Below are 23,633 nucleotides of genomic sequence, written 5' to 3'. Positions count from 1 at the left end.
CTCTAGCTACCTGTAGTGTGTACAGTCCTCCCCAGTCTCTCTAGCCCTGTACTGTGTAGTGTCTCTCCCCAGTGTCTCTCTAGCTACCTGTAGTGTGTACAGTACTCTCCCCAGTGTCTCTCTAGCTACCTGTAGTGTGTACAGTACTCTCCCCAGTGTCTCTCTAGCTACCTGTAGTGTGTACAGTCCTCTCCCCAGTGTCTCTCTAGCTACCTGTAGTGTGTACAGTCCTCTCCCCAGTGTCTCTCTAGCTACCTGTAGTGTGTACAGTCCTCTCCCCAGTGTCTCTCTAGCTACCTGTAGTGTGTACAGTCCTCTCCCCAGTGTCTCTCTAGCTACCTGTAGTGTGTACAGTCCTCTCCCCAGTGTCTCTCTAGCTACCTGTAGTGTGTACAGTCCTCTCCCCAGTGTCTCTCTAGCTACCTGTAGTGTGTACAGTCCTCTCCCCAGTGTCTCTCTAGCTACCTGTAGTGTGTACAGTCCTCTCCCCAGTGTCTCTCTAGCTACCTGTAGTGTGTACAGTCCTCTCCCCAGTGTCTCTCTAGCTACCTGTAGTGTGTACAGTCCTCTCCCCAGTGTCTCTCTAGCTACCTGTAGTGTGTACAGTCCTCTCCCCAGTGTCTCTCTAGCTACCTGTAGTGTGTACAGTACTCTCCCCAGTGTCTCTCTAGCTACCTGTAGTGTGTACAGTCCTCTCCCCAGTGTCTCTCTAGCTACCTGTAGTGTGTACAGTCCTCTCCCCAGTGTCTCTCTAGCTACCTGTAGTGTGTACAGTCCTCTCCCCAGTGTCTCTCTAGCTACCTGTAGTGTGTACAGTCCTCTCCCCAGTGTCTCTCTAGCTACCTGTAGTGTGTACAGTACTCTCCCCAGTGTCTCTCTAGCTACCTGTAGTGTGTGTAGTCGTCTCCCCAGTGTCTCTCCTCTTACCTGTAGTGTGTACAGTACTCTCCCCAGTGTCTCTCTAGCTACCTGTAGTGTGTACAGTCCTCTCCCCAGTGTCTCTCTAGCTACCTGTAGTGTGTACAGTCCTCTCCCCAGTGTCTCTCTAGCTACCTGTAGTGTGTGTAGTACTCTCCCCAGTGTCTCTCTAGCTACCTGTAGTGTGTACAGTACTCTCCCCAGTGTCTCTCTAGCTACCTGTAGTGTGTACAGTACTCTCCCCAGTGTCTCTCTAGCTACCTGTAGTGTGTACAGTCCTCTCCCCAGTGTCTCTCTAGCTACCTGTAGTGTGTACAGTCCTCTCCCAGTGTCTCTCTAGCTACCTGTAGTGTGTACAGTCCTCTCCCCAGTGTCTCTCTAGCTACCTGTAGTGTGTACAGTCCTCTCCCCAGTGTCTCTCTAGCTACCTGTAGTGTGTACAGTACTCTCCCCAGTGTCTCTCTAGCTACCTGTAGTGTGTGTAGTCCTCTCCCAGTGTCTCTCCTCTTACCTGTAGTGTGTACAGTCTCTCCCCAGTGTCTCTCTAGCTACCTGTAGTGTGTACAGTCCTCTCCCCAGTGTCTCTCTAGCTACCTGTAGTGTGTACAGTCCTCTCCCCAGTGTCTCTCTAGCTACCTGTAGTGTGTACAGTCCTCTCCCCAGTGTCTCTCTAGCTACCTGTAGTGTGTACAGTCCTCTCCCCAGTGTCTCTCTAGCTACCTGTAGTGTGTACAGTCCTCTCCCCAGTGTCTCTCTAGCTACCTGTAGTGTGTACAGTCCTCTCCCCAGTGTCTCTCTAGCTACCTGTAGTGTGTACAGTCCTCTCCCCAGTGTCTCTCTAGCTACCTGTAGTGTGTACAGTCCTCTCCCCAGTGTCTCTCTAGCTACCTGTAGTGTGTCTCTCAGTCCTCCTCCCCAGTGTCTCTCTAGCTACCTGTAGTGTGTACAGTCCTCTCCCCAGTGTCTCTCTAGCTACCTGTAGTGTGTACAGTCCTCTCCCCAGTGTCTCTCTAGCTACCTGTAGTGTGTACAGTCCTCTCCCAGTGTCTCCCAGTGTCTCTCCCCAGTGTCTCTCTAGCTACCTGTAGTGTGTACAGTCCTCTCCCCAGTGTCTCTCTAGCTACCTGTAGTGTGTACAGTACTCTCCCCAGTGTCTCTCTAGCTACCTGTACTGTGTACAGTCCTCTCCCCAGTGTCTCTCTAGCTACCTGTACTGTGTGTAGTCGTCTCCCCAGTGTCTCTCTAGCTACCTGTAGTGTGTACAGTACTCTCCCCAGTGTGTCTCTAGCTACCTGTAGTGTGTACAGTACTCTCCCCAGTGTCTCTCTAGCTACCTGTAGTGTGTACAGTCCTCTCCCCAGTGTCTCTCTAGCTACCTGTAGTGTGTACAGTCCTCTCCCCAGTGTCTCTCTAGCTACCTGTAGTGTGTACAGTCCTCTCCCCAGTGTCTCTCTAGCTACCTGTAGTGTGTACAGTCCTCTCCCCAGTGTCTCTCTAGCCCTGTAGTGTGTACAGTCTCTCCCCAGTGTCTCTCTAGCTACCTGTAGTGTGTACAGTCCTCTCCCCAGTGTCTCTCTAGCTACCTGTAGTGTGTACAGTCCTCTCCCCAGTGTCTCTCTAGCTACCTGTAGTGTGTACAGTACTCTCCCCAGTGTCTCTCTAGCTACCTGTAGTGTGTGTAGTACTCTCCCCAGTGTCTCTTTAGCTACCTGTAGTGTGTACAGTCCTCTCCCCAGTGTCTCTCTAGCTACCTGTAGTGTGTACAGTCCTCTCCCCAGTGTCTCTCTAGCTACCTGTAGTGTGTACAGTCCTCTCCCCAGTGTCTCTCTAGCTACCTGTAGTGTGTACAGTCCTCTCCCCAGTGTCTCTCTAGCTACCTGTAGTGTGTACAGTCCTCTCCCCAGTGTCTCTCTAGCTACCTGTAGTGTGTACAGTACTCTCCCCAGTGTCTCTCTAGCTACCTGTAGTGTGTACAGTCCTCTCCCCAGTGTCTCTCTAGCTACCTGTAGTGTGTACAGTCCTCTCCCCAGTGTCTCTCTAGCTACCTGTAGTGTGTACAGTCCTCTCCCCAGTGTCTCTCTAGCTACCTGTAGTGTGTACAGTCCTCTCCCCAGTGTCTCTCTAGCTACCTGTAGTGTGTACAGTACTCTCCCCAGTGTCTCTCTAGCTACCTGTAGTGTGTGTAGTCGTCTCCCCAGTGTCTCTCCTCTTACCTGTAGTGTGTACAGTCTCTCCCCAGTGTCTCTCTCCCCAGCTACCTGTAGTGTGTACAGTCCTCTCCCCAGTGTCTCTCTAGCTACCTGTAGTGTGTACAGTCCTCTCCCCAGTGTCTCTCTAGCTACCTGTAGTGTGTACAGTCCTCTCCCCAGTGTCTCTCTAGCTACCTGTAGTGTGTACAGTCCTCTCCCCAGTGTCTCTCTAGCTACCTGTAGTGTGTACAGTCCTCTCCCAGTGTCTCTCTAGCTACCTGTAGTGTGTACAGTCCTCTCCCCAGTGTATCTCTAGCTACCTGTAGTGTGTACAGTCCTCTCCCAGTGTCTCTCTAGCTACCTGTAGTGTGTACAGTCCTCTCCCCTCTCTCTAGCTACCTGTAGTGTGTACAGTCCTCTCCCCAGTGTCTCTCTAGCTACCTGTAGTGTGTACAGTCCTCTCCCCAGTGTCTCTCTAGCTACCTGTAGTGTGTACAGTCCTCTCCCCAGTGTCTCTCTAGCTACCTGTAGTGTGTACAGTCCTCTCCCCAGTGTCTCTCTAGCTACCTGTAGTGTGTACAGTCCTCTCCCCAGTGTCTCTCTAGCTACCTGTAGTGTGTACAGTCCTCTCCCCAGTGTCTCTCTAGCTACCTGTACTGTGTACAGTCCTCTCCCCAGTGTCTCTCTAGCTACCTGTAGTGTGTACAGTCCTCTCCCCAGTGTCTCTCTAGCTACCTGTAGTGTGTACAGTCCTCTCCCCAGTGTCTCTCTAGCTACCTGTAGTGTGTACAGTACTCTCCCCAGTGTCTCTCTAGCTACCTGTACTGTGTACAGTCCTCTCCCCAGTGTCTCTCTAGCTACCTGTACTGTGTGTAGTCTTCTCCCCAGTGTCTCTCTAGCTACCTGTAGTGTGTACAGTACTCTCCCCAGTGTCTCTCTAGCTACCTGTAGTGTGTACAGTCCTCTCCCCAGTGTCTCTCTAGCTACCTGTAGTGTGTACAGTCCTCTCCCCAGTGTCTCTCTAGCTACCTGTAGTGTGTACAGTCCTCTCCCCAGTGTCTCTCTAGCTACCTGTGTGTGTGTACAGTCCTCTCCCCAGTGTCTCTCTAGCTACCTGTAGTGTGTACAGTCCTCTCCCCAGTGTCTCTCTAGCTACCTGTAGTGTGTACAGTCCTCTCCCAGTGTCTCTCTAGCTACCTGTAGTGTGTACAGTCCTCTCCCCAGTGTCTCTCTAGCTACCTGTAGTGTGTCCAGTCTCTCCCCAGTGTCTCTCTAGCTACCTGTAGTGTGTACAGTCCTCTCCCCAGTGTCTCTCTAGCTACCTGTAGTGTGTACAGTCCTCTCCCCAGTGTCTCTCTAGCTACCTGTAGTGTGTACAGTCCTCTCCCCAGTGTCTCTCTAGCTACCTGTAGTGTGTACAGTACTCTCCCCAGTGTCTCTCTAGCTACCTGTAGTGTGTACAGTCCTCTCCCCAGTGTCTCTCTAGCTACCTGTAGTGTGTACAGTCCTCTCCCCAGTGTCTCTCTAGCTACCTGTAGTGTGTGTAGTACTCTCCCCAGTGTCTCTCTAGCTACCTGTAGTGTGTACAGTCCTCTCCCCAGTGTCTCTCTAGCTACCTGTAGTGTGTACAGTCCTCTCCCCAGTGTCTCTCTAGCTACCTGTAGTGTGTACAGTCCTCTCCCCAGTGTCTCTCTAGCTACCTGTAGTGTGTACAGTCCTCTCCCAGTGTCTCTCTAGCTACCTGTAGTGTGTACAGTCCTCTCCCCAGTGTATCTCTAGCTACCTGTAGTGTGTACAGTCCTCTCCCAGTGTCTCTCTAGCTACCTGTAGTGTGTACAGTCCTCTCCCTAGTGTCTCTCTAGCTACCTGTAGTGTGTACAGTCCTCTCCCCAGTGTCTCTCTAGCTACCTGTAGTGTGTACAGTCCTCTCCCCAGTGTCTCTCTAGCTACCTGTAGTGTGTACAGTCCTCTCCCCAGTGTCTCTCTAGCTACCTGTAGTGTGTACAGTCCTCTCCCCAGTGTCTCTCTAGCTACCTGTAGTGTGTACAGTCCTCTCCCCAGTGTCTCTCTAGCTACCTGTAGTGTGTACAGTCCTCTCCCCAGTGTCTCTCTAGCTACCTGTAGTGTGTACAGTCCTCTCCCCAGTGTCTCTCTAGCTACCTGTAGTGTGTACAGTCCTCTCCCCAGTGTCTCTCTAGCTACCTGTAGTGTGTACAGTCCTCTCCCCAGTGTCTCTCTAGCTACCTGTAGTGTGTACAGTCCTCTCCCCAGTGTCTCTCTAGCTACCTGTAGTGTGTACAGTCCTCTCCCAGTGTCTCTCTAGCTACCTGTAGTGTGTACAGTCCTCTCCCCAGTGTCTCTCTAGCTACCTGTAGTGTGTACAGTCCTCTCCCCAGTGTCTCTCTAGCTACCTGTAGTGTGTACAGTCCTCTCCCCAGTGTCTCTCTAGCTACCTGTAGTGTGTACAGTCCTCTCCCCAGTGTCTCTCTAGCTACCTGTAGTGTGTACAGTCCTCTCCCCAGTGTCTCTCTAGCTACCTGTAGTGTACAGTCCTCTCCCCAGTGTCTACCTGTAGTGTGTACAGTCCTCTCCCCAGTGTCTCTCTAGCTACCTGTAGTGTGTACAGTCCTCTCCCCTCTCTAGTGTCTCCTCTCCCCCTGCTAGTGTGTGTACAGTCCTCTCCCCAGTGTCTCTCTCTCTAGCTACCTGTAGTGTGTACAGTCCTCTCCCCAGTGTCTCTCTAGCTACCTGTAGTGTGTACAGTCTCTCCCCAGTGTCTCTCTAGCTACCTGTAGTGTGTACAGTCCTCTCCCCAGTGTCTCTCTAGCTACCCGTACTGTGTACAGTACTCTCCCCAGTGTCTCTCTAGCTACCTGTACTGTGTACAGTACTCTCCCCAGTGTCTCTCTAGCTACCTGTAGTGTGTACAGTCCTCTCCCCAGTGTCTCTCTAGCTACCTGTAGTGTGTACAGTCCTCTCCCCAGTGTCTCTCCTACCTGTAGTGTGTACAGTCCTCTCCCCAGTGTCTCTCTAGCTACCTGTAGTGTGTACAGTCCTCTCCCCAGTGTCTCTCTAGCTAGGTACTGTCTCTCTAGCTACCTGTAGTGTGTACAGTACTCTCCCCAGTGTCTCTCTAGCTACCTGTACTGTGTACAGTACTCTCCCCAGTGTCTCTCTAGTTACCTGTAGTGTGTACAGTCCTCTCCCCAGTGTCTCTCTAGCTACCTGTAGTGTGTGTAGTACTCTCCCCAGTGTCTCTCTAGCTACCTGTAGTGTGTATAGTCCTCTCCCAGTGTCTCTCTAGCTACCTGTAGTGTGTACAGTCCTCTCCCCAGTGTCTCTCTAGCTACCTGTAGTGTGTATAGTCCTCTCCCCAGTGTCTCTCTAGCTACCTGTAGTGTGTACAGTCCTCTCCCCAGTGTCTCTCTAGCTACCTGTAGTGTGTACAGTCCTCTCCCCAGTGTCTCTCTAGCTACCTGTAGTGTGTACAGTCCTCTCCCCAGTGTCTCTCTAGCTACCTGTAGTGTGTACAGTCCTCTCCCCAGTGTCTCTCTAGCTACCTGTAGTGTGTACAGTCCTCTCCCCAGTGTCTCTCTAGCTACCTGTAGTGTGTACAGTCCTCTCCCCAGTGTCTCTCTAGCTACCTGTAGTGTGTACAGTCTCTCCCCAGTGTCTCTCTAGCTACCTGTAGTGTGTACAGTCCTCTCCCCAGTGTCTCTCTAGCTACCTGTAGTGTGTACAGTCCTCTCCCCAGTGTCTCTCTAGTTACCTGTAGTGTGTACAGTCCTCTCCCCAGTGTCTCTCTAGCTACCTGTAGTGTGTACAGTCCTCTCCCAGTGTCTCCTACCTGTAGTGTGTAGTCTCTCTCCCCAGTGTCTCTCTGCTACCTGTAGTGTGTACAGTACTCTCCCCAGTGTCTCTCTAGCTACCTGTAGTGTGTACAGTACTCTCCCCAGTGTCTCTCTAGCTACCTGTAGTGTGTACAGTACTCTCCCCAGTGTCTCTCTAGCTACCTGTAGTGTGTACAGTCCCTCCCCAGTGTCTCTCTAGCTACCTGTACTGTGTACAGTCCTCTCCCCAGTGTCTCTCTAGCTACCTGTAGTGTGTACAGTCCTCTCCCCAGTGTCTCTCTAGCTACCTGTAGTGTGTACAGTCCTCTCCCCAGTGTCTCTCTAGCTACCTGTAGTGTGTACAGTCCTCTCCCCAGTGTCTCTCTAGCTACCTGTAGTGTGTACAGTCCTCTCCCCAGTGTCTCTCTAGCTACCTGTAGTGTGTACAGTCCTCTCCCCAGTGTCTCTCTAGCTACCTGTAGTGTGTACAGTCCTCTCCCCAGTGTCTCTCTAGCTACCTGTAGTGTGTACAGTACTCTCCCCAGTGTCTCTCTAGCTACCTGTAGTGTGTACAGTCCTCTCCCCAGTGTCTCTCTAGCTACCTGTAGTGTGTACAGTACTCTCCCCAGTGTCTCTCTAGCTACCTGTAGTGTGTATAGTCCTCTCCCCAGTGTCTCTCTAGCTACCTGTAGTGTGTACAGTCCTCTCCCCAGTGTCTCTCTAGCTACCTGTAGTGTGTACAGTCCTCTCCCCAGTGTCTCTCTAGCTACCTGTAGTGTGTACAGTCCTCTCCCCAGTGTCTCTCTAGCTACCTGTAGTGTGTACAGTACTCTCCCCAGTGTCTCTCTAGCTACCTGTAGTGTGTGTAGTCGTCTCCCCAGTGTCTCTCCTCTTACCTGTAGTGTGTACAGTCCTCTCCCCAGTGTCTCTCTAGCTACCTGTAGTGTGTACAGTCCTCTCCCCAGTGTCTCTCTAGCTACCTGTAGTGTGTACAGTCCTCTCCCCAGTGTCTCTCTAGCTACCTGTAGTGTGTACAGTCCTCTCCCCAGTGTCTCTCTAGCTACCTGTAGTGTGTACAGTACTCTCCCCAGTGTCTCTCTAGCTACCTGTAGTGTGTACAGTACTCTCCCCAGTGTCTCTCTAGCTACCTGTAGTGTGTACAGTCCTCTCCCCAGTGTCTCTCTAGCTACCTGTAGTGTGTACAGTCCTCTCCCAGTGTCTCTCTAGCTACCTGTAGTGTGTACAGTCCTCTCCCCAGTGTCTCTCTAGCTACCTGTAGTGTGTACAGTCCTCTCCCCAGTGTCTCTCTAGCTACCTGTAGTGTGTACAGTACTCTCCCCAGTGTCTCTCTAGCTACCTGTAGTGTGTGTAGTCGTCTCCCCAGTGTCTCTCCTCTTACCTGTAGTGTGTACAGTACTCTCCCCAGTGTCTCTCTAGCTACCTGTAGTGTGTACAGTCCTCTCCCCAGTGTCTCTCTAGCTACCTGTAGTGTGTACAGTCCTCTCCCTAGTGTCTCTCTAGCTACCTGTAGTGTGTACAGTCCTCTCCCCAGTGTCTCTCTAGCTACCTGTAGTGTGTACAGTCCTCTCCCCAGTGTCTCTCTAGCTACCTGTAGTGTGTACAGTCCTCTCCCCAGTGTCTCTCTAGCTACCTGTAGTGTGTACAGTCCTCTCCCCAGTGTCTCTCTAGCTACCTGTAGTGTGTACAGTCCTCTCCCCAGTGTCTCTCTAGCTACCTGTAGTGTGTACAGTCCTCTCCCCAGTGTCTCTCTAGCTACCTGTAGTGTGTACAGTCCTCTCCCCAGTGTCTCTCTAGCTACCTGTAGTGTGTACAGTCCTCTCCCCAGTGTCTCTCTAGCTACCTGTAGTGTGTACAGTCCTCTCCCCAGTGTCTCTCTAGCTACCTGTAGTGTGTACAGTCCTCTCCCCAGTGTCTCTCTAGCTACCTGTAGTGTGTACAGTCCTCTCCCCAGTGTCTCTCTAGCTACCTGTAGTGTGTACAGTACTCTCCCCAGTGTCTCTCTAGCTACCTGTACTGTGTACAGTCCTCTCCCCAGTGTCTCTCTAGCTACCTGTACTGTGTGTAGTCGTCTCCCCAGTGTCTCTCTAGCTACCTGTAGTGTGTACAGTACTCTCCCCAGTGTGTCTCTAGCTACCTGTAGTGTGTACAGTACTCTCCCCAGTGTCTCTCTAGCTACCTGTAGTGTGTACAGTACTCTCCCCAGTGTCTCTCTAGCTACCTGTAGTGTGTACAGTCCTCTCCCCAGTGTCTCTCTAGCTACCTGTACTGTGTACAGTCCTCTCCCCAGTGTCTCTCTAGCTACCTGTAGTGTGTACAGTCCTCTCCCCAGTGTCTCTCTAGCTACCTGTAGTGTGTACAGTACTCTCCCCAGTGTCTCTCTAGCTACCTGTAGTGTGTACAGTCCTCTCCCCAGTGTCTCTCTAGCTACCTGTAGTGTGTACAGTCCTCTCCCCAGTGTCTCTCTAGCTACCTGTAGTGTGTACAGTACTCTCCCCAGTGTCTCTCTAGCTACCTGTAGTGTGTGTAGTCCTCCCCAGTGTCTCTTTAGCTACCTGTAGTGTGTACAGTCCTCTCCCCAGTGTCTCTCTATCTACCTGTAGTGTGTACAGTCCTCTCCCCAGTGTCTCTCTAGCTACCTGTAGTGTGTACAGTCCTCTCCCCAGTGTCTCTCTAGCTACCTGTAGTGTGTACAGTCCTCTCCCAGTGTCTCTCTAGCTACCTGTAGTGTGTACAGTCCTCTCCCCAGTGTCTCTCTAGCTACCTGTAGTGTGTACAGTACTCTCCCCAGTGTCTCTCTAGCTACCTGTAGTGTGTACAGTCCTCTCCCCAGTGTCTCTCTAGCTACCTGTAGTGTGTACAGTACTCTCCCCAGTGTCTCTCTAGCTACCTGTAGTGTGTACAGTCCTCTCCCCAGTGTCTCTCTAGCTACCTGTAGTGTGTACAGTCCTCTCCCCAGTGTCTCTCTAGCTACCTGTAGTGTGTACAGTCCTCTCCCCAGTGTCTCTCTAGCTACCTGTAGTGTGTACAGTCCTCTCCCCAGTGTCTCTCTAGCTACCTGTAGTGTGTACAGTACTCTCCCCAGTGTCTCTCTAGCTACCTGTAGTGTGTGTAGTCCTCTCCCCAGTGTCTCTCTCTTACCTGTAGTGTGTACAGTACTCTCCCCAGTGTCTCTCTAGCTACCTGTAGTGTGTACAGTCCTCTCCCCAGTGTCTCTCTAGCTACCTGTAGTGTGTACAGTCCTCTCCCCAGTGTCTCTCTAGCTACCTGTAGTGTGTACAGTACTCTCCCCAGTGTCTCTCTAGCTACCTGTAGTGTGTACAGTCCTCTCCCCAGTGTCTCTCTAGCTACCTGTAGTGTGTACAGTCCTCTCCCCAGTGTCTCTCTAGCTACCTGTAGTGTGTACAGTCCTCTCCCCAGTGTCTCTCTAGCTACCTGTAGTGTGTACAGTCCTCTCCCCAGTGTCTCTCTAGCTACCTGTAGTGTGTACAGTCCTCTCCCCAGTGTCTCTCTAGCTACCTGTAGTGTGTACAGTCCTCTCCCCAGTGTCTCTCTAGCTACCTGTAGTGTGTACAGTCCTCTCCCCAGTGTCTCTCTAGCTACCTGTAGTGTGTACAGTCCTCTCCCCAGTGTCTCTCTAGCTACCTGTAGTGTGTACAGTCCTCTCCCCAGTGTCTCTCTAGCTACCTGTAGTGTGTACAGTCCTCTCCCCAGTGTCTCTCTAGCTACCTGTAGTGTGTACAGTCCTCTCCCCAGTGTCTCTCTAGCTACCTGTAGTGTGTACAGTCCTCTCCCCAGTGTCTCTCTAGCTACCTGTAGTGTGTACAGTCCTCTCCCCAGTGTCTCTCTAGCTACCTGTAGTGTGTACAGTCCTCTCCCCAGTGTCTCTCTAGCTACCTGTAGTGTGTACAGTACTCTCCCCAGTGTCTCTCTAGCTACCTGTAGTGTGTACAGTCCTCTCCCCAGTGTCTCTCTAGCTACCTGTAGTGTGTACAGTCCTCTCCCCAGTGTCTCTCTAGCTACCTGTAGTGTGTACAGTCCTCTCCCCAGTGTCTCTCTAGCTACCTGTAGTGTGTACAGTCCTCTCCCCAGTGTCTCTCTAGCTACCTGTAGTGTGTACAGTCCTCTCCCCAGTGTCTCTCTAGCTACCTGTAGTGTGTACAGTCCTCTCCCCAGTGTCTCTCTAGCTACCTGTAGTGTGTACAGTCCTCTCCCAGTGTCTCTCTAGCTACCTGTAGTGTGTACAGTCCTCTCCCCAGTGTCTCTCTAGCTACCTGTAGTGTGTACAGTCCTCTCCCCAGTGTCTCTCTAGCTACCTGTAGTGTGTACAGTCCTCTCCCCAGTGTCTCTCTAGCTACCTGTAGTGTGTACAGTCCTCTCCCCAGTGTCTCTCTAGCTACCTGTAGTGTGTACAGTCCTCTCCCCAGTGTCTCTCTAGCTACCTGTAGTGTGTACAGTCCTCTCCCCAGTGTCTCTCTAGCTACCTGTAGTGTGTACAGTCCTCTCCCCAGTGTCTCTCTAGCTACCTGTAGTGTGTACAGTCCTCTCCCCAGTGTCTCTCTAGCTACCTGTAGTGTGTACAGTCCTCTCCCCAGTGTCTCTCTAGCTACCTGTAGTGTGTACAGTCCTCTCCCCAGTGTCTCTCTAGCTACCTGTAGTGTGTACAGTCCTCTCCCCAGTGTCTCTCTAGCTACCTGTAGTGTGTACAGTCCTCTCCCCAGTGTCTCTCCTCTACCTGTAGTGTGTACAGTCCTCTCCCCAGTGTCTCTCTAGCTACCTGTAGTGTGTACAGTCCTCTCCCCAGTGTCTCTCTAGCTACCTGTAGTGTGTACAGTCCTCTCCCCAGTGTCTCTCTAGCTACCTGTAGTGTGTACAGTCCTCTCCCCAGTGTCTCTCTAGCTACCTGTAGTGTGTACAGTCCTCTCCCCAGTGTCTCTCTAGCTACCTGTAGTGTGTACAGTCCTCTCCCCAGTGTCTCTCTAGCTACCTGTAGTGTGTACAGTCCTCTCCCCAGTGTCTCTCTAGCTACCTGTAGTGTGTACAGTCCTCTCCCCAGTGTCTCTCTAGCTACCTGTAGTGTGTACAGTCCTCTCCCCAGTGTCTCTCTAGCTACCTGTAGTGTGTACAGTCCTCTCCCCAGTGTCTCTCTAGCTACCTGTAGTGTGTACAGTCCTCTCCCCAGTGTCTCTCCTCTCCCCAGCTACCTGTAGTGTGTACAGTCCTCTCCCCAGTGTCTCTCTAGCTACCTGTAGTGTGTACAGTCCTCTCCCCAGTGTCTCTCTAGCTACCTGTAGTGTGTACAGTCCTCTCCCCAGTGTCTCTCTAGCTACCTGTAGTGTGTATAGTCCTCTCCCCAGTGTCTCTCTAGCTACCTGTAGTGTGTACAGTCGTCTCTCTAGCTACCTGTACTGTGTGTAGTCGTCTCCCCAGTGTCTCTCTAGCTACCTGTAGTGTGTACAGTACTCTCCCCAGTGTGTCTCTAGCTACCTGTAGTGTGTACAGTACTCTCCCCAGTGTCTCTCTAGCTACCTGTAGTGTGTACAGTACTCTCCCCAGTGTCTCTCTAGCTACCTGTAGTGTGTACAGTCCTCTCCCCAGTGTCTCTCTAGCTACCTGTACTGTGTACAGTCCTCTCCCCAGTGTCTCTCTAGCTACCTGTAGTGTGTACAGTCCTCTCCCCAGTGTCTCTCTAGCTACCTGTAGTGTGTACAGTACTCTCCCCAGTGTCTCTCTAGCTACCTGTAGTGTGTACAGTCCTCTCCCCAGTGTCTCTCTAGCTACCTGTAGTGTGTACAGTCCTCTCCCCAGTGTCTCTCTAGCTACCTGTAGTGTGTACAGTACTCTCCCCAGTGTCTCTCTAGCTACCTGTAGTGTGTGTAGTACTCTCCCCAGTGTCTCTTTAGCTACCTGTAGTGTGTACAGTCCTCTCCCCAGTGTCTCTCTATCTACCTGTAGTGTGTACAGTCCTCTCCCCAGTGTCTCTCTAGCTACCTGTAGTGTGTACAGTCCTCTCCCCAGTGTCTCTCTAGCTACCTGTAGTGTGTACAGTCCTCTCCCCAGTGTCTCTCTATCTACCTGTAGTGTGTACAGTCCTCTCCCCAGTGTCTCTCTAGCTACCTGTAGTGTGTACAGTACTCTCCCCAGTGTCTCTCTAGTTACCTGTAGTGTGTATAGTCCTCTCCCCAGTGTCTCTCTAGCTACCTGTAGTGTGTACAGTACTCTCCCCAGTGTCTCTCTAGTTACCTGTAGTGTGTATAGTCCTCTCCCCAGTGTCTCTCTAGCTACCTGTAGTGTGTACAGTCCTCTCCCCAGTGTCTCTCTAGCTACCTGTAGTGTGTACAGTCCTCTCCCCAGTGTCTCTCTAGCTACCTGTAGTGTGTACAGTCCTCTCCCCAGTGTCTCTCTAGCTACCTGTAGTGTGTACAGTCCTCTCCCCAGTGTCTCTCTAGCTACCTGTAGTGTGTACAGTCCTCTCCCCAGTGTCTCTCTAGCTACCTGTAGTGTGTACAGTACTCTCCCCAGTGTCTCTCTCCCCAGCTACCTGTAGTGTGTACAGTCCTCTCCCCAGTGTCTCTCTAGCTACCTGTAGTGTGTACAGTCCTCTCCCCAGTGTCTCTCTAGCTACCTGTAGTGTGTACAGTCCTCTCCCCAGTGTCTCTCTAGCTACCTGTAGTGTGTACAGTCCTCTCCCCAGTGTCTCTCTAGCTACCTGTAGTGTGTACAGTCCTCTCCCAGTGTCTCTCTAGCTACCTGTAGTGTGTACAGTCCTCTCCCCAGTGTCTCTCTAGCTACCTGTAGTGTGTACAGTCCTCTCCCCAGTGTCTCTCTAGCTACCTGTAGTGTGTACAGTCCTCTCCCCAGTGTCTCTCTAGCTACCTGTAGTGTGTACAGTCCTCTCCCCAGTGTCTCTCTAGCTACCTGTAGTGTGTACAGTCCTCTCCCCAGTGTCTCTCTAGCTACCTGTAGTGTGTACAGTCCTCTCCCCAGTGTCTCTCTAGCTACCTGTAGTGTGTACAGTCCTCTCCCCAGTGTCTCTCTAGCTACCTGTAGTGTGTACAGTCCTCTCCCCAGTGTCTCTCTAGCTACCTGTAGTGTGTACAGTCCTCTCCCCAGTGTCTCTCTAGCTACCTGTAGTGTGTACAGTCCTCTCCCCAGTGTCTCTCTAGCTACCTGTAGTGTGTACAGTACTCTCCCCAGTGTCTCTCTAGCTACCTGTACTGTGTACAGTCCTCTCCCCAGTGTCTCTCTAGCTACCTGTACTGTGTGTAGTCTTCTCCCCAGTGTCTCTCTAGCTACCTGTAGTGTGTACAGTACTCTCCCCAGTGTCTCTCTAGCTACCTGTAGTGTGTACAGTACTCTCCCCAGTGTCTCTCTAGCTACCTGTAGTGTGTACAGTCCTCTCCCCAGTGTCTCTCTAGCTACCTGTAGTGTGTACAGTCCTCTCCCAGTGTCTCTCTAGCTACCTGTAGTGTGTACAGTCCTCTCCCAGTGTCTCTCTAGCTACCTGTAGTGTGTACAGTCCTCTCCCCAGTGTATCTCTAGCTACCTGTAGTGTGTACAGTCCTCTCCCAGTGTCTCTCTAGCTACCTGTAGTGTGTACAGTCCTCTCCCCAGTGTCTCTCTAGCTACCTGTAGTGTGTACAGTCCTCTCCCCAGTGTCTCTCTAGCTACCTGTAGTGTGTACAGTCCTCTCCCAGTGTCTCTCTAGCTACCTGTAGTGTGTACAGTCCTCTCCCAGTGTCTCTCTAGCTGCCTGTAGTGTGTACAGTCCTCTCCCCAGTGTATCTCTAGCTACCTGTAGTGTGTACAGTACTCTCCCCAGTGTCTCTCTAGCTACCTGTACTGTGTACAGTCCTCTCCCCAGTGTCTCTCTAGCTACCTGTACTGTGTGTAGTCTTCTCCCCAGTGTCTCTCTAGCTACCTGTAGTGTGTACAGTACTCTCCCCAGTGTCTCTAGCTACCTGTAGTGTGTACAGTACTCTCCCCAGTGTCTCTCTAGCTACCTGTAGTGTGTACAGTCCTCTCCCCAGTGTCTCTCTAGCTACCTGTAGTGTGTACAGTCCTCTCCCAGTGTCTCTCTAGCTACCTGTAGTGTGTACAGTCCTCTCCCCAGTGTCTCTCTAGCTACCTGTAGTGTGTACAGTCCTCTCCCCAGTGTCTCTCTAGCTACCTGTGTCTCTCTAGCTAGTGTGTACAGTCCTCTCCCCAGTGTCTCTCTAGCTACCTGTGTACAGTGTGTACAGTGTGTACAGTCCTCTCCCCAGTGTCTCTCTAGCTACCTGTAGTGTGTACAGTCCTCTCCCCAGTGTCTCTCTAGCTACCTGTAGTGTGTACAGTCCTCTCCCCAGTGTCTCTCTAGCTACCTGTAGTGTGTACAGTCCTCTCCCCAGTGTCTCTCTAGCTACCTGTAGTGTGTACAGTCCTCTCCCCAGTGTCTCTCTAGCTACCTGTAGTGTGTACAGTCCTCTCCCCAGTGTCTCTCTAGCTACCTGTAGTGTGTACAGTCCTCTCCCCAGTGTCTCTCTAGCTACCTGTAGTGTGTACAGTCCTCTCCCCAGTGTCTCTCTAGCTACCTGTAGTGTGTACAGTCCTCTCCCCAGTGTCTCTCTAGCTACCTGTAGTGTGTACAGTCCTCTCCCCAGTGTCTCTCTAGCTACCTGTAGTGTGTACAGTCCTCTCCCCAGTGTCTCTCTAGCTACCTGTAGTGTGTACAGTCCTCTCCCCAGTGTCTCTCTAGCTACCTGTAGTGTGTACAGTCCTCTCCCCAGTGTCTCTCTAGCTACCTGTAGTGTGTACAGTCCTCTCCCCAGTGTCTCTCTAGCTACCTGTAGTGTGTACAGTCCTCTCCCCAGTGTCTCTCTAGCTACCTGTAGTGTGTACAGTCCTCTCCCCAGTGTCTCTCTAGCTACCTGTAGTGTGTACAGTCCTCTCCCCAGTGTCTCTCTAGCTACCTGTAGTGTGTACAGTCCTCTCCCCAGTGTCTCTCTAGCTACCTGTAGTGTGTACAGTCCTCTCCCCAGTGTCTCTCTAGCTACCTGTAGTGTGTACAGTCCTCTCCCCAGTGTCTCTCTAGCTACCTGTAGTGTGTACAGTCCTCTCCCCAGTGTCTCTCTAGCTACCTGTACTGTGTACAGTCCTCTCCCCAGTGTCTCTCTAGCTACCTGTACTGTGTGTAGTCGTCTCCCCAGTGTCTCTCTAGCTACCTGTAGTGTGTACAGTACTCTCCCCAGTGTGTCTCTAGCTACCTGTAGTGTGTACAGTACTCTCCCCAGTGTCTCTCTAGCTACCTGTAGTGTGTACAGTGTCTCTCTAGCTCTGTAGTGTGTACAGTCCTCTCCCCTGTAGTGTCTCTCTCCCCAGCTAGCCTGTACTGTGTACAGTCCTCTCCCCAGTGTCTCTCTAGCTACCTGTAGTGTGTACAGTCCTCTCCCCAGTGTCTCTCTAGCTACCTGTAGTGTGTACAGTCCTCTCCCCAGTGTCTCTCTAGCTACCTGTAGTGTGTACAGTCCTCTCCCCAGTGTCTCTCTAGCTACCTGTAGTGTGTACAGTCCTCTCCCCAGTGTCTCTCTAGCTACCTGTAGTGTGTGTACAGTACTCTCCCCAGTGTCTCTCTAGCTACCTGTAGTGTGTGTAGTACTCTCCCCAGTGTCTCTTTAGCTACCTGTAGTGTGTACAGTCCTCTCCCCAGTGTCTCTCTAGTCTACCTGTAGTGTGTACAGTCCTCTCCCCAGTGTCTCTCTAGCTACCTGTAGTGTGTACAGTCCTCTCCCCAGTGTCTCTCTAGCTACCTGTAGTGTGTACAGTCCTCTCCCCAGTGTCTCTCTATCTACCTGTAGTGTGTACAGTCCTCTCCCCAGTGTCTCTCTAGCTACCTGTAGTGTGTACAGTACTCTTCCCAGTGTCTCTCTAGTTACCTGTAGTGTGTATAGTCCTCTCCCCAGTGTCTCTCTAGCTACCTGTAGTGTGTACAGTACTCTCCCCAGTGTCTCTCTAGTTACCTGTAGTGTGTATAGTCCTCTCCCCAGTGTCTCTCTAGCTACCTGTAGTGTGTACAGTCCTCTCCCCAGTGTCTCTCTAGCTACCTGTAGTGTGTACAGTCCTCTCCCCAGTGTCTCTCTAGCTACCTGTAGTGTGTACAGTCCTCTCCCCAGTGTCTCTCTAGCTACCTGTAGTGTGTACAGTACTCTCCCCAGTGTCTCTCTAGCTACCTGTAGTGTGTGTAGTCGTCTCCCCAGTGTCTCTCCTCTTACCTGTAGTGTGTACAGTACTCTCCCCAGTGTCTCTCTAGCTACCTGTAGTGTGTACAGTCCTCTCCCCAGTGTCTCTCTAGCTACCTGTAGTGTGTACAGTCCTCTCCCCAGTGTCTCTCTAGCTACCTGTAGTGTGTGTAGTACTCTCCCCAGTGTCTCTCTAGCTACCTGTAGTGTGTACAGTCCTCCCCAGTGTCTCTCTAGCTACCTGTAGTGTGTACAGTCCTCTCCCCAGTGTCTCTCTAGCTACCTGTAGTGTGTACAGTCCTCTCCCCAGTGTCTCTCTAGCTACCTGTAGTGTGTACAGTCCTCTCCCCAGTGTCTCTCTAGCTACCTGTAGTGTGTACAGTCCTCTCCCCAGTGTCTCTCTAGCTACCTGTAGTGTGTACAGTCCTCTCCCCAGTGTCTCTCTAGCTACCTGTAGTGTGTACAGTCCTCTCCCCAGTGTCTCTCTAGCTACCTGTAGTGTGTACAGTCCTCTCCCCAGTGTCTCTCTAGCTACCTGTAGTGTGTACAGTCCTCTCCCCAGTGTCTCTCTAGCTACCTGTAGTGTGTACAGTCCTCTCCCCAGTGTCTCTCCTCTTACCTGTAGTGTGTACAGTCCTCTCCCCAGTGTCTCTCTAGCTACCTGTAGTGTGTACAGTACTCTCCCCAGTGTCTCTCTAGCTACCTGTAGTGTGTATAGTCCTCTCCCCAGTGTCTCTCCTCTTACCTGTACTGTGTACAGTCCTCTCCCCAGTGTCTCTCTAGCTACCTGTACTGTGTACAGTACTCTCCCCAGTGTCTCTCTAGCTACCTGTACTGTGTACAGTACTCTCCCCAGTGTCTCTCTAGCTACCTGTAGTGTGTATAGTCCTCTCCCCAGTGTCTCTCTAGCTACCTGTACTGTGTACAGTCCTCTCCCCAGTGTCTCTCTAGCTACCTGTAGTGTGTACAGTCCTCTCCCCAGTGTCTCTCTAGCTACCTGTACTGTGTACAGTCCTCTCCCCAGTGTCTCTCTAGCTACCTGTAGTGTGTACAGTCCTCTCCCCAGTGTCTCTCTAGCTACCTGTAGTGTGTATAGTCCTCTCCCCAGTGTCTCTCTAGCTACCTGTAGTGTGTATAGTCCTCTCCCAGTGTCTCTCTAGCTACCTGTAGTGTGTACAGTCCTCTCCCCAGTGTCTCTCTAGCTACCTGTAGTGTCTCTCTAGTGTATAGTCCTCTCCCCAGTGTCTCTCTAGCTACCTGTAGTGTGTATAGTCCTCTCCCAGTGTCTCTCTAGCTACCTGTAGTGTGTACAGTCCTCTCCCCAGTGTCTCTCTAGCTACCTGTAGTGTGTACAGTCCTCTCCCCAGTGTCTCTCTAGCTACCTGTAGTGTGTACAGTCCTCTCCCCAGTGTCTCTCTAGCTACCTGTAGTGTGTATAGTCCTCTCCCCAGTGTCTCTCTAGCTACCTGTAGTGTGTACAGTCATCTCCCCAGTGTCTCTCTAGCTACCTGTAGTGTGTATAGTCCTCTCCCCAGTGTCTCTCTAGCTACCTGTAGTGTGTATAGTCCTCTCCCCAGTGTCTCTCTAGCTACCTGTAGTGTGTATAGTCCTCTCCCCAGTGTCTCTCTAGCTACCTTTAGTGTGTATAGTCCTCTCCCCAGTGTCTCTCTAGCTACCTGTAGTGTGTACAGTTCTCTCCCCAGTGTCTCTCTAGCTACTGGAAATGTTTGCATATCCCCTCTTTCACCCCCTCCCCCCCTCTCTCTCTCCTCTTACCTGTAGTGTGTGTAGTACTCTCCCCAGTGTCTCTCTGGCAGCCACGAAGTTCTCCCTTTGTATGTTGGCCTTGATGCTGGCCACCCCATCAGTTATAAGGCGCCTGCCCTCAGCAAACGCCTCTGAGTTGAAGTGATGGGCTGGGCTGTTATAATAAAGATTATGATCAATTGGTTTTATATAGAAAACGGCTGTAGGAGTGATGTACCAAATGTTCACTTGGCCTGGAACAATAATGACAATGATTAGTTGTTTATATAGTTCATACATTAGATCCACTAGAAGAAGGGTGTATGAGTGATGCACATCCTAAACCTTTACAATAAGGTTCTTAGGAATAAAGGATTTGAGAGCAGCATATGACATGTGCTGGATAAGAAACCTAGTTCAATAAAGATGTATTTATTTTTGTAGTTAAAAAATATATATATATACACTACCGTTCAAAAGTTTGGGGTGACTTGGAAATGTCACATTTTTTGTCAATTAAAATAACAGCAAATTTATCAGAAATAAAGTGTAGACATTGTTAATGTTGTAAATGACTATTGTATCTGGAAACATGTTTTTTTTAATGAAATTCTACAGAGGTGTAGAGGCCCATTATCAGCAGCCATCACTCCTGTGTTCCAATGGCACTTTCTGTTTGCTAATCCAAGTTTATCATTTTAAATGGCTAATTGATCATTAGAAAACCCTTTTGCAATTATGTTAGCAAGCTGAAAACTGTTGTTCTGGTTTGATTACAGGCTCAAAATGGCCAGAAACAAAGAACTTTCTTCAGAAACTCGTCAGTCTATTCTTGTTATGCAAAATTAAGGCTTTTCGATTGTGAGAACTTGCCAAGAAACTGAAGATCTCGTACAACGCTGTGCACTACTCCCTTCACAGAACAGCACAAACTGGTCCTAACCAGAATAGAAAGATGAGTGGGAGGCCCCGGTGCACAACTGAGCAAGAGAACAAGTACATCAGAGTGTCTAGTTTGAGAAACAGACACCTGACAAGTCCTCAACTGGCAGCTTCATTAAATAGTACCCGCAAAACACCAGCCTCAACTAAAACAGTGACGAGGCAAATCCGGGATGCTGGTCTTCTAGGCAGAGTTCCTCTGTCCAGTGTCTGTGTTCTTTTGCCCATCTTTTCTTTTTATTGGCCAGTCTGAGATATGGCTTTTTCTTTGCAACTCTGCCTAGAAGGCCAGCATCCCGGAGTCGCCTCTTCACTGATGATGTTGAGACTGGTGTTTTGCGGGTAATATTTTATGAAGCTGACATTAGAGGACTTGTGAGGTAACTAATGAACTTATCCTCTGCCACAGAGGTAACTCTGAGTCTTCCATTCTTTGGTGGGCCTCATGAGAGACAGTTTCATCATAGCGCTTGATGATTTTTGCTACAGCACTTGAAGAAAAAATGTAAAAATAAAGAAAACCCTTGAATGAGTAGGTGTTCTAAAACTTTTGACCGCTACTGTATATGTATTTTTTTTTATACCCCTTTTTCTCCCCAATTGTTCTTGTCCCATTGCTGCAACTCCTGTACGGACTCAGGAGAAACGACGGTCGAGAGCCGTGCATCCTCCGAAAAATGACCCCGCCATTTCGCACTGCTTCTTGACACAATGTTCGCTTAACCCGGAAACCAGCTGCACCAATGTGTCGGAGAAAACATTATACACCTGACAACCGTGTCAGCGTGCATGCGCCATGCACACCACAGGAGTCGCCAGAGCGCGATGGGGCAAGGACATCCCGGCCTGCCAAACCCTCCTCTAACCCGTACAATTGTGTGTCGCCTCATGGGTCTCCAGGTCGCGGCCGGCTGCGACACATCCTGGAATCAAACCAGGATCTGTAGTGATGCAGCTAGCAGTGCAATGCAGTGCCTTAGACTGCTGCACCATTCAGGAGGCTTTTTAAAATAAAGATTTCACAAAAACATGTTGCATTTTCTGTGCTAATTCCAAGCACTCCAAGCATTTTACATAATACGTGAACCTCATCCTCTATCAATGGAGCACCAACCTGTTGACATAATAAGTGAACCTCATTCTCTATCAATGGAGCACCAACCTGTTGATATAATAAGGGAACCTCATTCTCTATCATTGGAGCACCAACCTGTTGACATAATAAGTGAACCTCATTCTCTATCAATGGAGCACCAACCTGTTGATATAATAAGGGAACCTCATTCTCTATCATTGGAGCACCAACCTGTTGACATAATAAGTGAACCTCATTCTCTATCAATGGAGCACCAACCTGTTGACATAATAAGGGAAGCTCATTCTCTATCAATGGAGACCAACCTGTTGACATGATAAGTGAACCTCATTCTCTTTCAATGGAGCACCAACCTGTTGACATGATAAGTGAACCTCATTCTCTATCAATGGAGCACCAACCTGTTGACATAATAAGGGAACCTCATTCTCTATCAATGGAGCACCAACCTGTTGACATAATAAGGGGACCTCATTCTCTATCATTGGAGCACCAACCTGTTGACCTATTAAGGGAACCTTATTCTCTATCAATGGAGCACCAACCTGTTGACATAATAAGGGAACCTCATTCTCTATCAATGGAGCACCAACCTGTTGACATAATAAGTGAACCTCATTCTCTATCAATGGAGCACCAACCTGTTGACATAATAAGGGAAGCTCATTCTCTATCAATGGAGCACCAACCTGTTGACAAAGTCTCTGTCTACCTGTCCGTTCTGTATGTAGATCTCATTCAGGGCAGATTTGAACTTAGCTGCTGACACTTCACCTGTTGCTTTGGGTCCCAGGCAGGCCTGGACCAGCTCCTCAGCAGAGTTACCCTAAATGGAAAGGTCAGAGGTTAGAGGGTAAAAGTCAGTCAATCAGCATTGAAGGCAAAGTTGATTAAAATAAAATCGGTCAACAAAACTCAATTTCCTTAATCTCTCTCTCTCTCTCTCTCTGTCTCTCTGTCTCTCTGTCTCTCTCTCTCTCTCTCTCTCTCTCTCTCTCACACACACACACAAACACACACACACCCACACACACACACAAACTTACCGTGGGGGTAAAGTCTCGTCCCTCTGACTCGGCGATGGCTCGGCACACCTCTGTGACCTTCTGTAGAACGGCCGCTCCCGTGATGCTGACGTGGGTGGAGGCTCCGCCCCCGATGGGAGCAAATGCCCAGGCTCCTCCTGATAGGACCAGGGCCAAAAAGGACATGCCCAGCACCGGTAACATCATCAGTCTGTGTGGAAGAGAAGAGAGGGGTGGGGGGGAGGTAAGAGAGAGAGTCTGCCATCATCATCATCATCATCATCATTATCATTATCATCAAGAAGTGGTGTTTCATTATCAACAACTGTAAGGAAATCCCTGACGCTGCCCCTGTTGTTAAATCTCTTGGCCCCAACCCAACAGGTCCTATAATATTGGTGAATATTGCATTCCATGTTTCCTAGGAACATACAGAGATTAATGCTTCTATCCTGTTAGCCTGTTAAATAAATCAAATCTTTCCACTTCAGCAAAAACTGAACCGATTAAGAAAATATATCAGTTCAGAGACATAGTATAGTTTTGTCTAAAGACAATAATCAACACTTTCAGAAAAAAATATTTGAACACAGCATTAATAACCCAAAACGTATATAGTCACAACAAACAATTCAAAAACAATATATATTTAAGCAATAAGACATTAGGGGGTGTGGTATATGGTCAAAACACCACGGCTAATGGCTCTTCTTAAACACGACGCCATTATATTGGCAATATACCACAAACCCCCAAGGTGCCTTATTGCTATTATAAACTATTTACCAACATAATTAGAGCAGTAAAATAAATGTCGTACTCTGATATACCACTTCTGTCAGACAATCAGCGTTCAGGGCTTGAACCACCCATTTCATAATATGATCTACGGACTATAAAAAACATTTACTCTAAAATTACACCAATAATGTTAAACAAAATGAAAATGAAGTCCTCTGAATTGTTTTGTGATATAATAACACCAGTTATGTGAAGAAACCTTCTCAAAGCTTCCATACCTTCTCAGGTTATTTGAAACCTTCTCAAAGCTTCCATACCTTCTCAGGTTATTTGAAACCTTCTCAAAGCTTCCATACCTTCTCAGGTTATTTGAAACCTTCTCAAAGCTTCCATACCTTCTCAGGTTATTTGAAACCTTCTCAAAGCTTCCATACCTTCTCAGGTTATTTGAGCGTAGTTGGATCTCTTCCTCTTTCCCTGTCTCTGTTGCAGCAGTAACCCAAAGTGTAGAGGAACACAGATACAGTACACCTGTATATATACTGGACTGTACCGCCAGGCAGGGATGGAGGAGGGTGAGGTCTGTGTGTTACAGTACACACTAATCATTAACTTCTAGGGTTTTCCATCAATCATTAACCTTTGTTTGTGTGTGTGTGTCTGTGTGTCTGTGTGTCTGTGTGTCTTTCTGTCTGTCTGTGTGTCTGTCTGTCTGTCTGTCTGTCTGTCTGTCTGTCTGTCTGTCTGTCTGTCTGTCTGTCTGTCTGTCTGTCTGTCTGTCTGTCTGTCTGTCTGTCTGTGGGGGCTGTATTCCTTCTTTCCTTCCCTTTCTTTACTGTAAATGAGTAATGAGGTTTCAAAGAATTCTGTATGGCTTTATGGTACTAGTTTCACAGGAAGTCTGAAGCTGA

At 49.8% G+C, this 23,633-nt stretch overlaps 1 protein-coding gene across 1 annotated transcript in view; it reads right to left on the bottom strand.

Annotated features, from left to right (window-relative positions):
• LOC115115776 (von Willebrand factor A domain-containing protein 7-like) overlaps positions 1 to 23,081 on the bottom strand; it is a 47,505-nt gene extending 24,424 nt beyond the window's left edge. The window contains 4 exon segments of the mRNA XM_065003623.1: positions 18,949 to 19,093; positions 21,646 to 21,782; positions 22,003 to 22,192; positions 23,001 to 23,081. Coding sequence (XP_064859695.1) covers positions 18,949 to 19,093; positions 21,646 to 21,782; positions 22,003 to 22,188 — 468 coding nt within the window. The 5' untranslated portion in view covers positions 22,189 to 22,192; positions 23,001 to 23,081.
• Between the last annotated feature and the right edge of the window lie 552 nt (positions 23,082 to 23,633).

Source organism: Oncorhynchus nerka, linkage group LG18 (genome assembly GCF_034236695.1).
Source record: "Oncorhynchus nerka isolate Pitt River linkage group LG18, Oner_Uvic_2.0, whole genome shotgun sequence".
NCBI lineage: Eukaryota > Metazoa > Chordata > Actinopteri > Salmoniformes > Salmonidae > Oncorhynchus > Oncorhynchus nerka.
Note: the sequence above shows the minus strand (reverse complement) of the source record. Positions and strands in the feature narration are given on the sequence as shown.